Below are 14,568 nucleotides of genomic sequence, written 5' to 3' on the forward strand. Positions count from 1 at the left end.
AAATGCTGGGATTACAGGTGTGAGCCACTGCACCTGGCCCACAGTTGCATTTAGCACCTGCTGTTTCCGTCTGCCTGGGGTGCTTAGCAACCGTCTTTCCAATCCTTGGATTTTAGCTGTTCCGGCCTCTCACTTACTCCTAGCCCAGCTTCCTGGCCCCAAGTTCCCTAGCTCTGAATCACTTGGCTGGTTTATGCCTGCCCACTGGGGTTTTGTGGTTTTTATAGAGTCCTGGTGACTCAGGAAAACCTACCTCTAAGGCTGTCTGGATTGGGGGATCTTAGGACATGGAGGTGGATGGGGGACCGTCAGGGTCATGAGCTACCCAGTGTAGGACCACCCCATCCAACCCTGTCGGCACAGCCACAGGGTGTGGCAGACACTGTCAACGTAGCCCAGTGCTGATCACAGATTCTTGGAGAAAGCTTCTCGTTGGATTCCTCTAACCCTCCTATGTGTCAGAACTCCAGGAGCAAAGCTGAACTGACCAGAGGCTCAGAGGGGGGCTGGAAGTTGCATCCCTCACTGAGGTGACCCTCAGACAGGGAGAGACAGGCTGGAACTTTTCTATCAGAGAAAGGAGGTGTGCAGTAACCAAGGAAAGGGGTCTTGCACTGAGAGGCCGAAGCCCTCAAACTTGAGGGGGAAAACAATGGCTGTTATATGGGACCATAATTACACACTGTGCACACAGCCTCAGGGCCTGCAGGGAGTGAGATGCTCTGGGGCAGCTCTTCTCCTACAGCACAGTGTGTGGGGCAAGGCACAGGAAGCGTCTACCCAGGAGGCGGACAAATCCCTGCTGCATCAGCGTGCTCTCTCACCTGCCCCGCCAGCACAGCCAGCCTGCCAGGTGGGAGCTCTGCCGAGATATGTGTGGGAGGGCTGACAACCCAGCCAGTCTCCTAAACCTGGCTCAACTCCACTGTCACCGCCCATCCCACCAACCGCACTTGAAAAACAGCAACTCTCCATGCACAGTCTCTAGCCAGGGAGGCAGATGGGAGGTGGCTGGGCAAGATCCTGAGGCCACATCACTGACCCTTTGCTTCTTGTTCCCCTAAGGGCCCTTCTCACTCCCCTGACCCAGAAGGCACATTCATAATGGGCTGTGAGCCCCAGCAAGTCCTCTAGTCTCTGCCCCCTCCATCTGTCACAGGAGAGAACTGGGCTAACTCAGGTGGCACAGGTCTTCTGTTAAATGGCAGTCCCAACGAGGGTACCCTTCAAGAAACTCCCAGGGACAATACCCGTGGAAGGGGACATCCCTCTTTAGAGGATAAAAATTTCTTGAGTTCACAGGAAACTGGAAAACCAGTGTAGATTTCTTTTTTTATTTTGAGAAGGAGTCTCACTCCATTACCCACGCTGGAGTGCAATGACGCAATCTCACCTCACTGCAGCCTCCGCCTCCTGGGTCCCAGTGATTCTCCTGCCTCAGCCTCCTGGGTAGCTGGGATTAGGCGTGCACCACCACACCCGGCTAGTTTTTTGTATTTTAGTAGAGACAGGATTTTACCATGTTGGCCAGGCTGGTCTCGAACTTCTGATCTTAAGTGATCCCCCCACCTGAGCATCCCAAAGTGCTAGGATTACAGGTGTGAGCCACGTCGCCCAGCCCCAGTGTAGAGTTCTAATGGGGGGTGGCAGGGAGGTTGGGAAAACTGGCTTGTAATGCAAAGTGCAGATGATGGATTTATCCCCCATTTGCTCTCAAGTAGTTGCTCATGCTTAGCTGCTGAATAGAAACATACACACTCCCTTCTCCATGTCCCTTAATTGCCAGAAGAAGGGCCACAATTATGATAAGGAAGTAGCTCCTCTCTCCCTGGCAGAGGCCAGTTTGGACCAAGGAGAGCTCCTGGGTGGGTGGGTGAGAAGGCTGCTGCCGACGTCTCTACGTGCCCTGGCAAAGCAGGCCCAGTGATGATGGGTCAAAGACACAGATGGGGCCAGGCACGGACGCTCATGCCTGTAATCCCAGCACTTTGGGAGGCTCAGGCAGGTGGACCACCTGAGGGCAGGGGTTTGAGACCACCCTAGTCAACATAGTGAAATGCCATCTCTACTAAAAATACAAAAAATGAGCTGGGCATGGTGGTTGACGCCTGTAATCTCAGCTACTAGGGAGGCTGAGGCAGGAGAAACACTTGAACCTGGGAGGTGGAGGCTGGAGTGAGTGGAGATTGTGCCATTGCACTCCAGCCTGGGCAACAAGAGTGAAACTCTGTCCCAAAAAAACACAGAGAGGGGTAGCAATCTTACATCTGTGAAGGCTGATGAATCGAGTGGAGTAGAGCACAATTAGCACTGGGCTGGAACCAACTCCAGCCCAGCTCCCTTTAGGAAGTCACTCCTCCACTGTGACTTTTTGTTTCCTTATCTGTGATGTATCCAGGGGTCCCTTCTTTTGCTCAAAGAGCTGGGTCTCTAATTCCTCTTGTAATTTGTTCCCTTCATGTCAGAGAAAATAGAAAAGGAAGGACTTTTGGAGGAAAAAAAAAAGATGGACACCCGATAGGCAATTTAACATTAAAACTGGAGAGCCGGTCGGCTACAGTGGCTCATGCCTGCAATCCCAGCACTGTGGGGCCAATGTGGGCAGATCACATGAGCTAGGAGTTCTAGACCAGCCTGGCCAACATGGTGAAACCCCGACTCTATTATAAATATGAAAATTAGGTGGGTGTGGTGGCACACGCCTGTAATCCCAGCTACTTGGGTGGGACTGCTTGAACCCAAGAGGCAGAGGTTACAGTGAGCAGAGATCGCCCCACTATACTCCAGCCTGGGACAGAGAGCAAGAGTTGGTCTCAAAAAAAAAAATTGGATGCTCCCTAGTTAGGAGCATCTCTCCATAGTCCCTGCATCACCTCACTCAGGAGCTTTCTTGCAGAGCCCTAAGAACGAAAAGCATTAAACTCAGACAATGCCAATTTAATTGGTGACTCAACTCCCAGCTCCAAAGGCAACAAGGGCTGGATTCTCTGGCGCTGCTGGCAGATTTTTCTGAAGGGCTTTTGCAAAGTCACTGAAATAATTCAGTTTAAAAAAATTTGAGCAGAAAAATTCCCTGATATTTCTTGAAAGTTTAAGTTTGGCCAGGCGCAGTGGCTCATGCCTGTAATCCCAGCACTTTGGGAGGCCGAGGAGGGCGGATCACGAGGTCAAGAGATCAAGACCACCTTGGCCAACATGGTAAAACCCCGTCTCTACTAAAAAAAAAAAACACAAAATTAGCTGGGCATGGTGGGGTGCGCCTGTAGTCCCAGCTACTGGGGAGGCTGAGACGGAATTGCTTGAACCTGGGGGGCGGAGGTTGCAGTGTGCCGAGTTCGTGCCACTGTACACCAGCCTGGCGCCTGAGCAAGACTGTCTCAAAAAAAAAAAAAAGAAAGAAAGAAAGTTTAAGTCTGTCTATACTCAAAAGAGGTATCTATTCATATTTACCTCTGCAGCTCCCCTCCTGCCCTGAACCAGGGAGGGGAGCGTGTGGGCTGACTTCTCCAGACCACCTAGAATTGCCAACCCTAATGGGCCAGCGTAAGGCAAATGACCCCAGGCTGAAAAGCCCTCCCCATAATCAAACCCCTTTTCTATTTACACGAACAGATCCTTTCTTGTTTTGAGTTGGGTCTGGGAAGCAGGCACACATTGCTGAAAAACTCACAAATCTCCTGCTCTGCTGCATCCAGGATCCTGATCTAAGCATTCCTATGGGCCATTTCGCCCCCAATAGCAGGATTATATTTACCAGCTTTGGCAATTCTCAAAAGCTTCCAGGAAAAAATGCACATTGTCAATTAACTTCATTATGGAGGAAGATCCTCTTCCAAGAAGAGGGTGGAAGGGAGGGGCAGGTCATTTACCATCTTCTCTAGAATAGCCGAAACCCTGCAATCCCAGATGCGCCTTGGCTGCATCTACTGCCACCTTCTGAGCCCCAGAATGAACGTCCAAAGGCCATCTGGAGAGGCAGGTGATGCACCACGGGCACAGCGGGGGCACGGGGTCCCCTCTGGGGAACAGTTAGTAAGCTACCAGCCACGTTAAACCTGTCCCTCCACCCCTCAATCCTTTCCTCAACTTTCATTTGAGTCAAAGTCTACCTAGGGCCAAGGATGGCTGAGGGAGCGGGGAGAGAACATGAAAAGGTACAGTACCTGGTTTCCCATTCTGATCGGGGGCCTGGGGCCGCCTGCGTATCGCGGTGACATAAAAGGCTGCAATTATAGGGAATCAGTTCAATGACAGCCTGCCCTACTGCACAGTGACAAATACAAGTGCTCTTCACAAAGTCCCATTTTGTTATAACTACTGATCTTTTAAGTTGTCTTTCTCCTGGTAGCCTCTTCCCTTTAAGCAAAACTTCCTTTGGGTAGAGGGAACAACAGATCCACACAACAGATGTGTCTCCCGACTCTACATTTGTTCATGGAGATATACTGTGGGTGGAAGGGCAACGGCTGGGACTTTGCAAAAGACACAGAAAAACCGTTAAATCAAGGCAGGGCAGAGGAGGAAACCTCTGCTCTCCATAAGGGCAAATAAAAGGGTTAAGGAGGACTTCTATGTAACATTTTAAGGGTCTGCAGACAAAGCTGGACACACGAGCACGCACACACAGAAAACACCAGTGGGCATGGAGAGGGGAGCAAGGACTGGGGGGAAACGCCATGGAAACGGGAAGGAGACAGCGGGCTCCCTAACTTAATGCAGGGGAATGGCAGGAAAGCTTTCTCAGCAGCACAAGTGCACAAAGAAAAGGCTCAGAATGTAGCTTCAGTTACAAACAAATGGTGAACCAAACTCAAAACCAAACCAAAAGTGAGAGAGGAAAAAACAAAAACGCAAAGGCCGCTGACAAGGTCACAGAAATATATATATATATATATATATATATTTTTTTTTTTATTTTCCTTTTGGTTTCGTATCCAAGCTGAGTGTGATATCCGAGGAATGCAGACTATCTTTAGAAAAAAGAAATTTCTAAAAAAATTTCGTTGGTCAATAAATACTCGCAGGTAGTGGCTAGAGCACATTTTGATTTTTGTTTTTCCTCTGCGGGCTCTCTGCTTCCTCCGTGCCCCGCGCCCCCGGCGGGCGGGAGCGCCACGGTGTGTTTACCTGACTGTGGGGTCCCATCATGCTGCTAGGATTGTGAGGTGGAGGCTGTGCGTGCGGCGAGGGCTGTGACCCCGGAGGACCCTGTGAGGCCAGACAGTAGAGGCAGGTTATAGATCACAGCACATGGAGAAGCGCAGAAGAAGCTTAAAAGAACAAAAATTAAACCAAAACAAAGGGTGGGCGGCGGGCGTGCGGGGAGTGGGCTCTGGTTGGTGGGAGGTGGTGGAGCTGCTGCTTTGGTCGCCGGCCCAACAGTGTAAAACGGCGAGCGGGAGCAAGAGAAGCTGATCAATACATTCATGGGGGTGTTGAAAGAACAAAAAATAAAATGAAGCACCTCTGTCAGAGCACACAGGAGTACACGGTCCTGGACACAGCCTACCCTTGGAGCGGAGTTTGCCATGTTAAATACGTTGGTTGAGACAGGCTCAGAGGGAGTACAGTGATGCACAGACACAGGGACCCAGGTGCAAAGCATGTAGGTGCCACTCACAGGGTGGGTAGGGAAGGATCAGGAAGGGCCCTGCCCTCAAGGAGCTCACAATCTGGGGGACAGCGACACGGCTATGAGTGACTCAAGGTAGGACTGATCAAGAGTCAGGGAGAGGCCCAGGGGCACTGACAGATAAATAACAGAGGTGGGAGGAGCTGGGGCACCACAGATGTAACACAAAGGGAGTGGGGGGATAGACAGTGAGTGAGGGCCACGCGGTGTGGGCAGCGCATGTTTGCACACTGTGAATTCACCTGCATTTCAAAGCAGCCCTATGAGGTAGGGTTTCTCATTCCAACTTTTACTGATGAGGAATATGAGTCTCAAGGGATGATGCAACTTGGCCACGGCCACAAAACTGGTCAGTGGCAGAGCCAGGATGAGAAGCTTCGTGGGTCCAAGGCCCATCTCCAGCCCCAAAACCCAACAGCCCTGGTGCAGAGGTGGGGAGATGGGGTAGTACATGAAGGGCGGGGACCCCTGACTGCTGGATGAATGGGTGAGCTGTGCTTTCCATACCTCTGTTCAAAGCTGACCCCCACCCCCACTGCCACAACCCTGGGCTACGCTGACCTCAACCCCTCTAGAAGACACAGGCAGATGAATTCACTTAAACCTTGGGGTTGCAAACTACAGACTGCAACACACTCATCCATTTAGCAAGCTGCAATAATTATTTCTTAAAAATCCGAGGTAATTAAAAAAAATGTCAGAGAGCTTTGTGTATTTTAAGGCAGGTGTCTTTCACGGACCCCAGTGGCATGTGTAAATACTCGTGTGTGTACAGACTGGGTCACAACGCCGAAAGACTTTCCTAGCGTGGGTCAAGTCAGTGAGTGTGGAGAGCTGCTTCGGAAGCACGTTCCAGCCCACCTAGCTGGGGGTGCCAATGCCAGAGGTGACAAGACAGGCCCCCCTTGCACTTCCCCACCCATGATTGTGCTGTTTTTTTAGAAGTTGGCTTTCAGAAAAATTCAAAATGCACACAGGGGATGAGTGTGGCGAAATTAAAAAGAGAGCAGAGCTGCCTAGATAGGGTTCACCCTCAGCCCTCTCCTGCAGAGCCAGGCTGCCAGCCGCCTGTCTGCTGGGGAGGCAGAGCCCAGGGCTGGGGAGGAGGGGCAGGCCCGAGACAGCGGGCGTGGGCCCACCGAAAAGAGGTGTGCAGAGAACATCACAGGGGGCTGTAAAGGAACCCAAGGGCGCCGCCGCTGACAGGCCTGGGAGTTTCTTGGCCAAGCGAGGAGCTGCTCACTTCCGGAAAGCTCCGAGGAGCAGATGTTCCCCTACCTGCCATGCTACTAATTTCAACAAGTGTGTGTCTTTCTAGCGGCTGCCAGCAACGGCATGGTTTGTTACCATGAGCAATTTTCTTAATTAACAGACATTAATTAGCCATTTAGCAATTTTGCAAGCATTTGTTTAGCGGCTTTCCTAAACATGAATACCACTGTGATAATGGCACTGATTAGAGGGTCCCCTAATTAACAGTACAGGGAAGGAAAATTGAAATCACATAAATTAAAAAGGGAGGGGAAGTTAATGAAGGCGGGACATATTTGCACCTGCAAGTCTTTTGTACCACGAAACTTGGGTGTAATGTAAACAAAACAAGATAATTTGAAGCCAACCCCCAAAAAAAGAAATATGAAAAGAACAGAGGGGGGAGTTTCAAGGGTGAGGTCCAGTTGCCAAGAGGGGGCAAAAGGCCTCCTGTTGGTTCCTCGGCTCTTGGCAAGAAGGGAGCGCCTCCTCCCTCCCGTCCTTCCCTTCCTTGTAACTGAGCTTCATCAGGGCGAGCGGCAAGGCTCTGGGCAAGCCCCTCACACCTGCGTGCCCCCTGGTCAGGGAGGTCAGGCAGCTGACTCAATGACCGATTAGAAAAAACACAAGTGAAGCACCCAAGAGGGTGTGGCGCACATGGTGGGGCCTCAGTTGACGGCAGCCTTTACAAAGAACCAGTGCGTCAACCCGAGTCTGCTGAGGTTCAGAGAGCAAGGCTGGCACGTGTGCCTCTCTCAGAAGCCCCCCTGGGGGACTCTGGTGACCAGTCCTAGGATGAGTATTAGTGGCACAAGCTTGCTCTTGGCGCAGCTGCCTCAAGAACAAAAGCTGACAATAGGTAAGGATGGAGCCAGGCTGGTCAGAGAGACCCAGCCCAGCCCCACACCTCTCTGGCTCCTGGGGAACGGTGGGGAAGGAGGTGTTATATCTGGGGTGGGAAGAGCAGCTCAGAAGTCTCCCCTCTGGCTTGGAGCTAGGGGTTGGAATGATGAGGACCATGAATCCTGGCCCAGGCCAGAAAATCACACCGCATTCTTGACAGAGACCAAACTAAAGCTCAGTACCCACCTCTCCCCAGGGCACAGAGCTCCTCTCCCACCTGCAGTGAAGTGCTGGCAGGTTCTGCCTGCCCACCTCCCAGCATACAGCCAAACGCCTGTCATTTCCCAAAGGGCCACCCACATCTACATCCATAGAGAGCCTCTGTGCATCCCGGCTATCTCCACTCAGCCTGGAGCTCCGTCACTATGTTTCCTGCGTCTGGGCTGTGTCCCTAAGACCCTGTGGCATCATGGAAGGAACCCTGCATAGCCCAGCACAGTCTCATGAGCAGAGAACCGTGTTTGTGGAAGCATTTTTTTCTGCAAAGAACATGACAGATGAGTTGCCCGTCTCTATGAGCAGTCAAGGGCTCTGTTGCCCTGTGTTTTATTAGATGGTCTCATCTTCCTTCCCAGCCTGGATTCTCAACAAGAGATCTATGGGTAGGTTTGGAGAAGACAGACTTTGCGCTCTTTTGGGTTTGTTACCCCCTCGGGCAAAAGGCTATGCAGGAGGCAGACAATAAGGAAAAAGGATCAAGGTTGAGGGCTCTACCTTTGGTGGGACAGGGGCTCCTCTCTCCCTCTAACTCTGAACAGACTCAGCAGGCAGGCAGAGTAGACTGTGGTGGAAGGTAAGACGAGCAGGGGAGTCTCAAAGCTGATGATGCTTTTGCACACAGGACAACGCTCTGGTGAGGCTTCCACTTGCTGAAAGCTTTTGAGGAACCCAAAATGGGTACATCTGGAAGGCTGCTTGGCCAGCAGTCCTGGTTCCATGTATACCATCTCCCACCCATGGGTGCTGGATGACTTTGGTTACAGATGCTGCCTAATTAATCCTTCAGAGACGCGGTGGATTGGGCAGATGGCACCCTGGAAATGTGCAAAGTATCAAGCTAGACTAGGGTGGCCGAGGGTCCTTACTAGGCACTTAAGGAGAATGGCACCTGCCCAGGGGTCACCTGTTTGTCAGGTGGCTCTGACAGATTCTATTATCCCTTCCTCCAACATTTTTATTTCTAGGGGAGGAGAAAAGAAAGGCCCATGACAGAGGTGTGACCTCTCCAAGACCACAGAAAACTAGACTAGTTGGTATCTGAGCCACATCTCCTAACTCCAGCCCGGGGCTCTCCCCACAGCATCGCATTCCCGTTCGCATCTCTTTAGGCTTTGGAAGGAACTGGGTTCGAATCCTGGCTCTGCCACTGACTGCACTTCCATTTTCTCATCAGTGGAATGGGGCTGTCAGGGTAACAACGGTGAGTGTGGCCTTTACCTGCATAAACTCATCTAATCCTGGACTCTTCGCAGTAAGGGATCAATAGCAACATATTATTGCCAAGGAACTGAGGCTTAGAAAGATAAAGGTACTCCAGGATTGCAGAGCTATTATGTCTGATCCTAGAGTCTAAGGGGATCCTGGGTAGCCCAACATTCTATAAGCCTGCAAGCAGCACCTCTGGGTCATCTGTCAGGGCAGAGAGCAAAGAGCAAACTGCAATGAATCCGAGAGGCTGAAGGACTTGGGAGTGCACCGAGATGTGGGGTGCTGACCTCCTATGTGCCCAGCCAGCCCCAGGCTGGGTCTGGAGGCACATCAGGCTCATCCTGGCCCAGAGGAGCTCCCAGGCTAACTGAGAAGAAAAATGAGGACACAGAAATAAGCTTAAGTGTTGGCTTAACCTGCCAGCGGCTCCAAGAGAGGGTGATGCCTACCTCACTCTCACTCCCAGACAGGTCAACTGAGGCCCAGAGTGGCCACGGAATGTAGACCTGGTACCCCCATGAGCCAACTGGAGCTGGGATGAGAACTGGGGCCCCCGAATGGGTCAGAGCTCTTTCCACTGCACTGCATTGCCTCTGCAGGGGGATGGCAGCAGGATGAGCCCTGGGGGAGACCCCAATGTGGGGGAAAATCCCTGCTTCTGAATCTGGGAAAAGGAGGCAGGAAACATGCCCACTTCCTGTCTGGCCTTCCAGCTGCCCTGGACCCTGTTAATGGACTCGCTATTCCATCTCAGCCAGCCCTACGATCTCTGAGTGGAGACAGCTCACTCCTGCAGTTCCTTGTTATTCTTTCTCCTGTAATTTCAGCACCGGGTAGTGCTCCATCCAGCAGCTTCCGAGAGCCACTTAGGCAGGGCCCAGGAGGCTCTGTTATGGGTGTGATCAAGGCAAACACTAGGCCATTTCACGAAAACTCCGAAGTGTGGACACTGATGGTTTAGTGAAAAAGCCTTTACCCACATCGACGCTGTGGGGAGTAGAGCACTCCCACAGCAACACGGATTCAAGGACTCCGCAGAAAAGCATTTCAGAACCATCAGCAGGACTCCAGCCCTCCCGTACACTCTGGCTAAGTTCCTGCACTTCATCTGAAGCCGTCCTGGAGAGACAGGCTGTGGTGAGGCAGGAAGCACCTGCCATCACGCAGGCCTGGGATCCAATCCCAGCTTCTCCGGGTCATGCCGAGTCCCATTTCCCAATGACTCTGAGCCTCACCGCCCTCATATGGGAAACGAGGACTATTCCAGAAACACTGAAGGGCTGTGGCACAGCTGGCAGTGTGAGGCACACAGGGTGCCCAGTCCTGGTCCCCATCCTCCTGCTCCTGTGGTCACTCGCCTGCCCTTTACAATGAAAGCAGGAGCTTGATGTCTGGCCTCACCTTGCCAGGCCTGATGAAGGCCCTGTGCTCTCTTTCTTAAGCCTTTCCTGCTCCAGGCCTTCAAGTGCTCTCTAAACACAGACCCTTTCCTGACTCTGTAACTGGGGGTGCCATGTGGACCCCTCCAGGCCAGGCCGCTCACCCCCCCGGGAACCTCTGGGGCAGAGCCCAAACAGAGCAGCAGGGCTGAGCTAGCAGGTGACCACACTGCCATGGGCAAGGGGCGAGACACAATAAGCCCCTGGGTGGGCACAGCTAATACCCTGGGGCTCACAGGAACCAGGAAGAAAACTTAGTACTAAAAGGGTGACCACGTTGGTCTTCTGAGCTAAAGATTCTTGGAGCTGGATGGAGGATAGCTCCTTAAAATTAAAAACAAAAAAGGCTGGGCACATTGGCTTACACCTGTAATCTCAATATTTTGGGAGGCCTAGGCAAGAGGATTGCTGGAGCCCAGGAGTTCAAGAACGGCCTGGGCAATATACCAAAACTCCATTTCTACAAAAAAAATACAAAAGTTAGCCAGGTGTAGTGGTGTGCGCCTGTGGTCCCAGTTACTCAGAAGACAGAGCTGGGAGGATCCCTTGAACCAGGTAGGTCGAGGCTGCAGTGAGCCGTGATCATGCCACTGCACTCTAGCCTGGGAGACAGTGAGACCCTGTCTCAAAAAAAGTAAGAACAAAATAAATTGCCGATTTTTTTAAAGAAGAAAACAAACTACCTGTTAAATATTCCCCAAACTCACTGCTTCTTCCCCCATATTCCACCCTGTATGCCACCCATATTCCTCAAATCTGCCTAGAAATCATGGGCTTGCAGAGAAACAGTGCTGAGACTCAAGTCCTGGCTCTGTAGGTTCAGAGGCGTGCATGGGAGGGGCGTGTGTGAGGACAGGCTGTGGCATGTGCTGAAGGCACTGGTCCCAGAAGCCCAAAAAGCACCGGGGCTGGAGTCCTGGCCTTGTGGCCCTGGGTCTCAGGCAGCACATCCCTAACACGAGTTGGGGAGTACAGGCTATGCTTCTCTCACAGGTCACGAAAGCTGTGAGAGTTCTCTGTAAGCCGCTGACAGCTATCCAGACAGAAGCCATTACCACCCGGCCAAATCTGCCTTTTGTCTTCACAGAAGGTTGCCGGGGAAAGGGGACTCGAGGCTCGAGGTTGTTAAGAGATAAAACACTCCACACATCCCCATCCCTCCTGACTCCTAGGACACTGGCCACTGGTCTGGAGAGGCTGAATGAGTGTGTTTTCTCGCCCAGCAGCGGGACACAGAAGGACCTGCAGTACTAGTGACCTGTGTAATCTGCCTGTTAGGTGTGTCACTTTAATTGAGTGAATATAAAATTACAATAATTATACACAGCAAAAGGCATTTGACAGACAATCCAATTTGCTCCTTGGTCACAAATACTGACAGAAAATGCCATAAGCTCAGTACGGGGAGAAGGCCAAGGTGTGTTCAGGTGCCCCTGACACCCAGGATCTGTCATGATGGCCTGCCTCACCCACAGACCCCGAGGAGAGGGAAGCTGACCACCAAACGAGGGCAGGAAGGGAAGCAAGTCATTTTACATGCAGCTCTTTAGAGGAAAAGTTATTTCCTCATTTCAACCCATGGGAATGAACTTGGCATGGCTTGGAGAGGGTGTGTGTGTGTGTGTGTGTGTGTGTGTGTGTGTGTATGTGTGTGTGTCCTGAGGAGGGGTGTGTGCGGAAGGTATGTGTGTTTACAGGCCAGAGCTGGGGCTGAGACACTAACTCGAGGGCAGAGGGCAACTAAGTTGCCTGCCTGCATACACAGCATGGGCCTGGCACAGTAGGTCGGTCCTCAGGGGGCTGAGCCAGGCCACATAACAGCGGAGCAACTGCCTGGGCTTCTGCATGGACTCCAGAGAGCTCACAGTCAGGGGGACCCCTGGCTACCCAGCAGAAGAGCCCAAGACAATCAATGGCCCTGTGTGGGTAGAGGACAAGGAGGAGACTGGGTTCAGAGGTCTGGCAATGGCATGGGCCATCTTCCTGGATGGTGGGGAAGTTACCAGTTAGAGAAAGCAGGAATGTACTGCAACTCCCCCCTTCTAGTCACCTCTGCATAAATACCAGGGGATCCTCACAGCCACCAAGGTCCACTCCTTGCAAAGGTCAGCAAATGGTCATTGATCTCCATGTGAGCAAAGGCCCCAGCTGACTCCCTTCCTCCTAGCAGTCTCTCCTAGGAACCAGGGCAGCACTGGGTGGACAGCGAGGGTGCAAGGTTTGCACCATCAGGAATCTGGCTTCCCTGGAGAGCCCTGCTAAGACATGAACAGGAGCGGGGTCAGTGAAGGCTCTGCTCACCAGGCATGAGGCTCACCTGCCTCCTGGAGGAACAGAATCAGCAGGCAATGGCTTCCCACACGAAGGGAGGAAACATGGCAAATGCAAAGTACAGGTGGTGCCTAAAACCTAACGTGGAGTCCCCCCACACACTGCTCATCAGCACCTCCTTCTCCAGCGCCTGGCCTGTGACTATGCCATGACGCAGATGGGAAGACTGAACCTCAGGAATGTGAGCTCACTGGTTCCAGGTCCAACCTGCTTCCAAAGTCTAGGCTGGGTCCCTTGCACCAAGCTGTGTACCAGGGCAATGGCTGGTCTTGGCTGCAGCACAAGGACCCCAAGAGCACAGCCACCAGGCTCAGCTTGAGTCAACTCAGGCCCAAACTACTGCCTGCCACTTGTTTCTTTAAATTAACTTTGATTAGAATACAACGCAAATAAAGTTTTAATAAAACATGGTGTAAATAAAGCTTTGTTGGAACAGAGCCATACTCACTCATGTTCTGTCCATGGTTGCTTACAAAGCCCTGACGGCCCACAGAGTCTAAAATATTTCCTAGCTGTCCCTTTGTGGAAAAAGTTTATAGACCCCTGAGTTAGATGATGGTCCTCAAGACTAAAGACGGGGAAACTAGAGTCTTCTTTCTCAAGGAAAAACAAAACAGTGCTGCACTTTCTGATTTTAACCTCACATTTCTCTTGTAAGGCAAATGAAGCAAAAGTGAACCCCATTTTACAAAGGGAAAACTGAGGTATAGTGACATTAAGGCATTAATTATCAGAGAGCCAAGATGTATGCCACTGAGGACAAACAGAAGGAGCACTGGCCAGGTGTCGGCACACCCAAATTTGGTTCTCACACCAACATGCTCCATGCTCTCTAATCAGTAAGCCCTGGGTATCTTGGCCACTGCTCCTGAACACAATGATAGTGCATCATTGTAACACAAAACCCAGCACTCACACCCAGCTGGCTGGTCCCAACCCTCCTTGCTGATGGTCTCCCCAATTTCATTCTTGCTACAATGCTGGGGAAGAAGCCCTTCCCTTGTTTACCAGCACAAATACTGTGGGTGCTTGAATCTCAGCCTTGAGTTCTTTTGGCAGATTCAAACTGTTTGGACCCTTTCCAGGGGTGTGAATTGGATTCTTTAGGGTCATCTCAGCCAGGAAAAGGCTCCACCTAGGATAGCTGTGGTTGGGAAGGGGCAGGGTATAAGAGACACAACTTTGCCTCCAGTCACTAAATGTTAAGGAGGGTCTTCCTGCTAGAGACTCTCCCTATGTGTCCACACGTATCCATACAACGGGGCACTCTTTTCAAGAACACAGCTCAATATCCAGAACATATGGGCAGAGCCTACCTCTACCTGGCAGTCAATCTAAACAGGCACTATGTCCCAGTACCCTGAGCTAAGTGCTGGAGACAGGTAAACAAGCTTGTATTCTGCCCTTCATTAAAGAGCTCCAGGCTGGCCAGCGAGACCACAGTGTAACACTCTATAGAGGCAGAGGTACCAGTGCACTGGGGAGTGAGGAATCACAAGAGAGTCACATTTAGGCAGGACTTGTAGAATGAACAGTTATCTCCTGGCACAGAAGAAAAGGAAGGGGATTCTGGACTGCAAGGAT

At 51.6% G+C, this 14,568-nt stretch overlaps 1 protein-coding gene across 13 annotated transcripts in view; it reads right to left on the bottom strand.

The window, feature by feature from the left end:
* The window catches only part of SSBP3 (single stranded DNA binding protein 3), a 176,845-nt gene that overhangs the window by 24,560 nt on the left and 137,717 nt on the right, over positions 1 to 14,568 (bottom strand). For 6 of the 13 annotated variants that reach the window (XM_035251581.3, XM_054236277.2, XM_017974776.4 and 3 more), the window contains 2 exons: positions 5,128 to 5,208; positions 4,164 to 4,223 (listed from right to left, as the gene is read on the bottom strand). The exons of 2 other annotated variants lie outside the window; for them this stretch is intronic. In XM_035251581.3, coding sequence (XP_035107472.1) covers positions 4,164 to 4,223; positions 5,128 to 5,208 — 141 coding nt within the window. The remainder of the gene's footprint in view (positions 1 to 4,163; positions 4,224 to 5,127; positions 5,209 to 14,568) is intronic. 5 more of the 13 variants (XM_054236279.2, XM_017974778.4, XM_017974777.4 and 2 more) reach the window with 1 other exon arrangement.

This window comes from Callithrix jacchus, chromosome 7 (genome assembly GCF_049354715.1).
Source record: "Callithrix jacchus isolate 240 chromosome 7, calJac240_pri, whole genome shotgun sequence".
Lineage (NCBI taxonomy): Eukaryota > Metazoa > Chordata > Mammalia > Primates > Cebidae > Callithrix > Callithrix jacchus.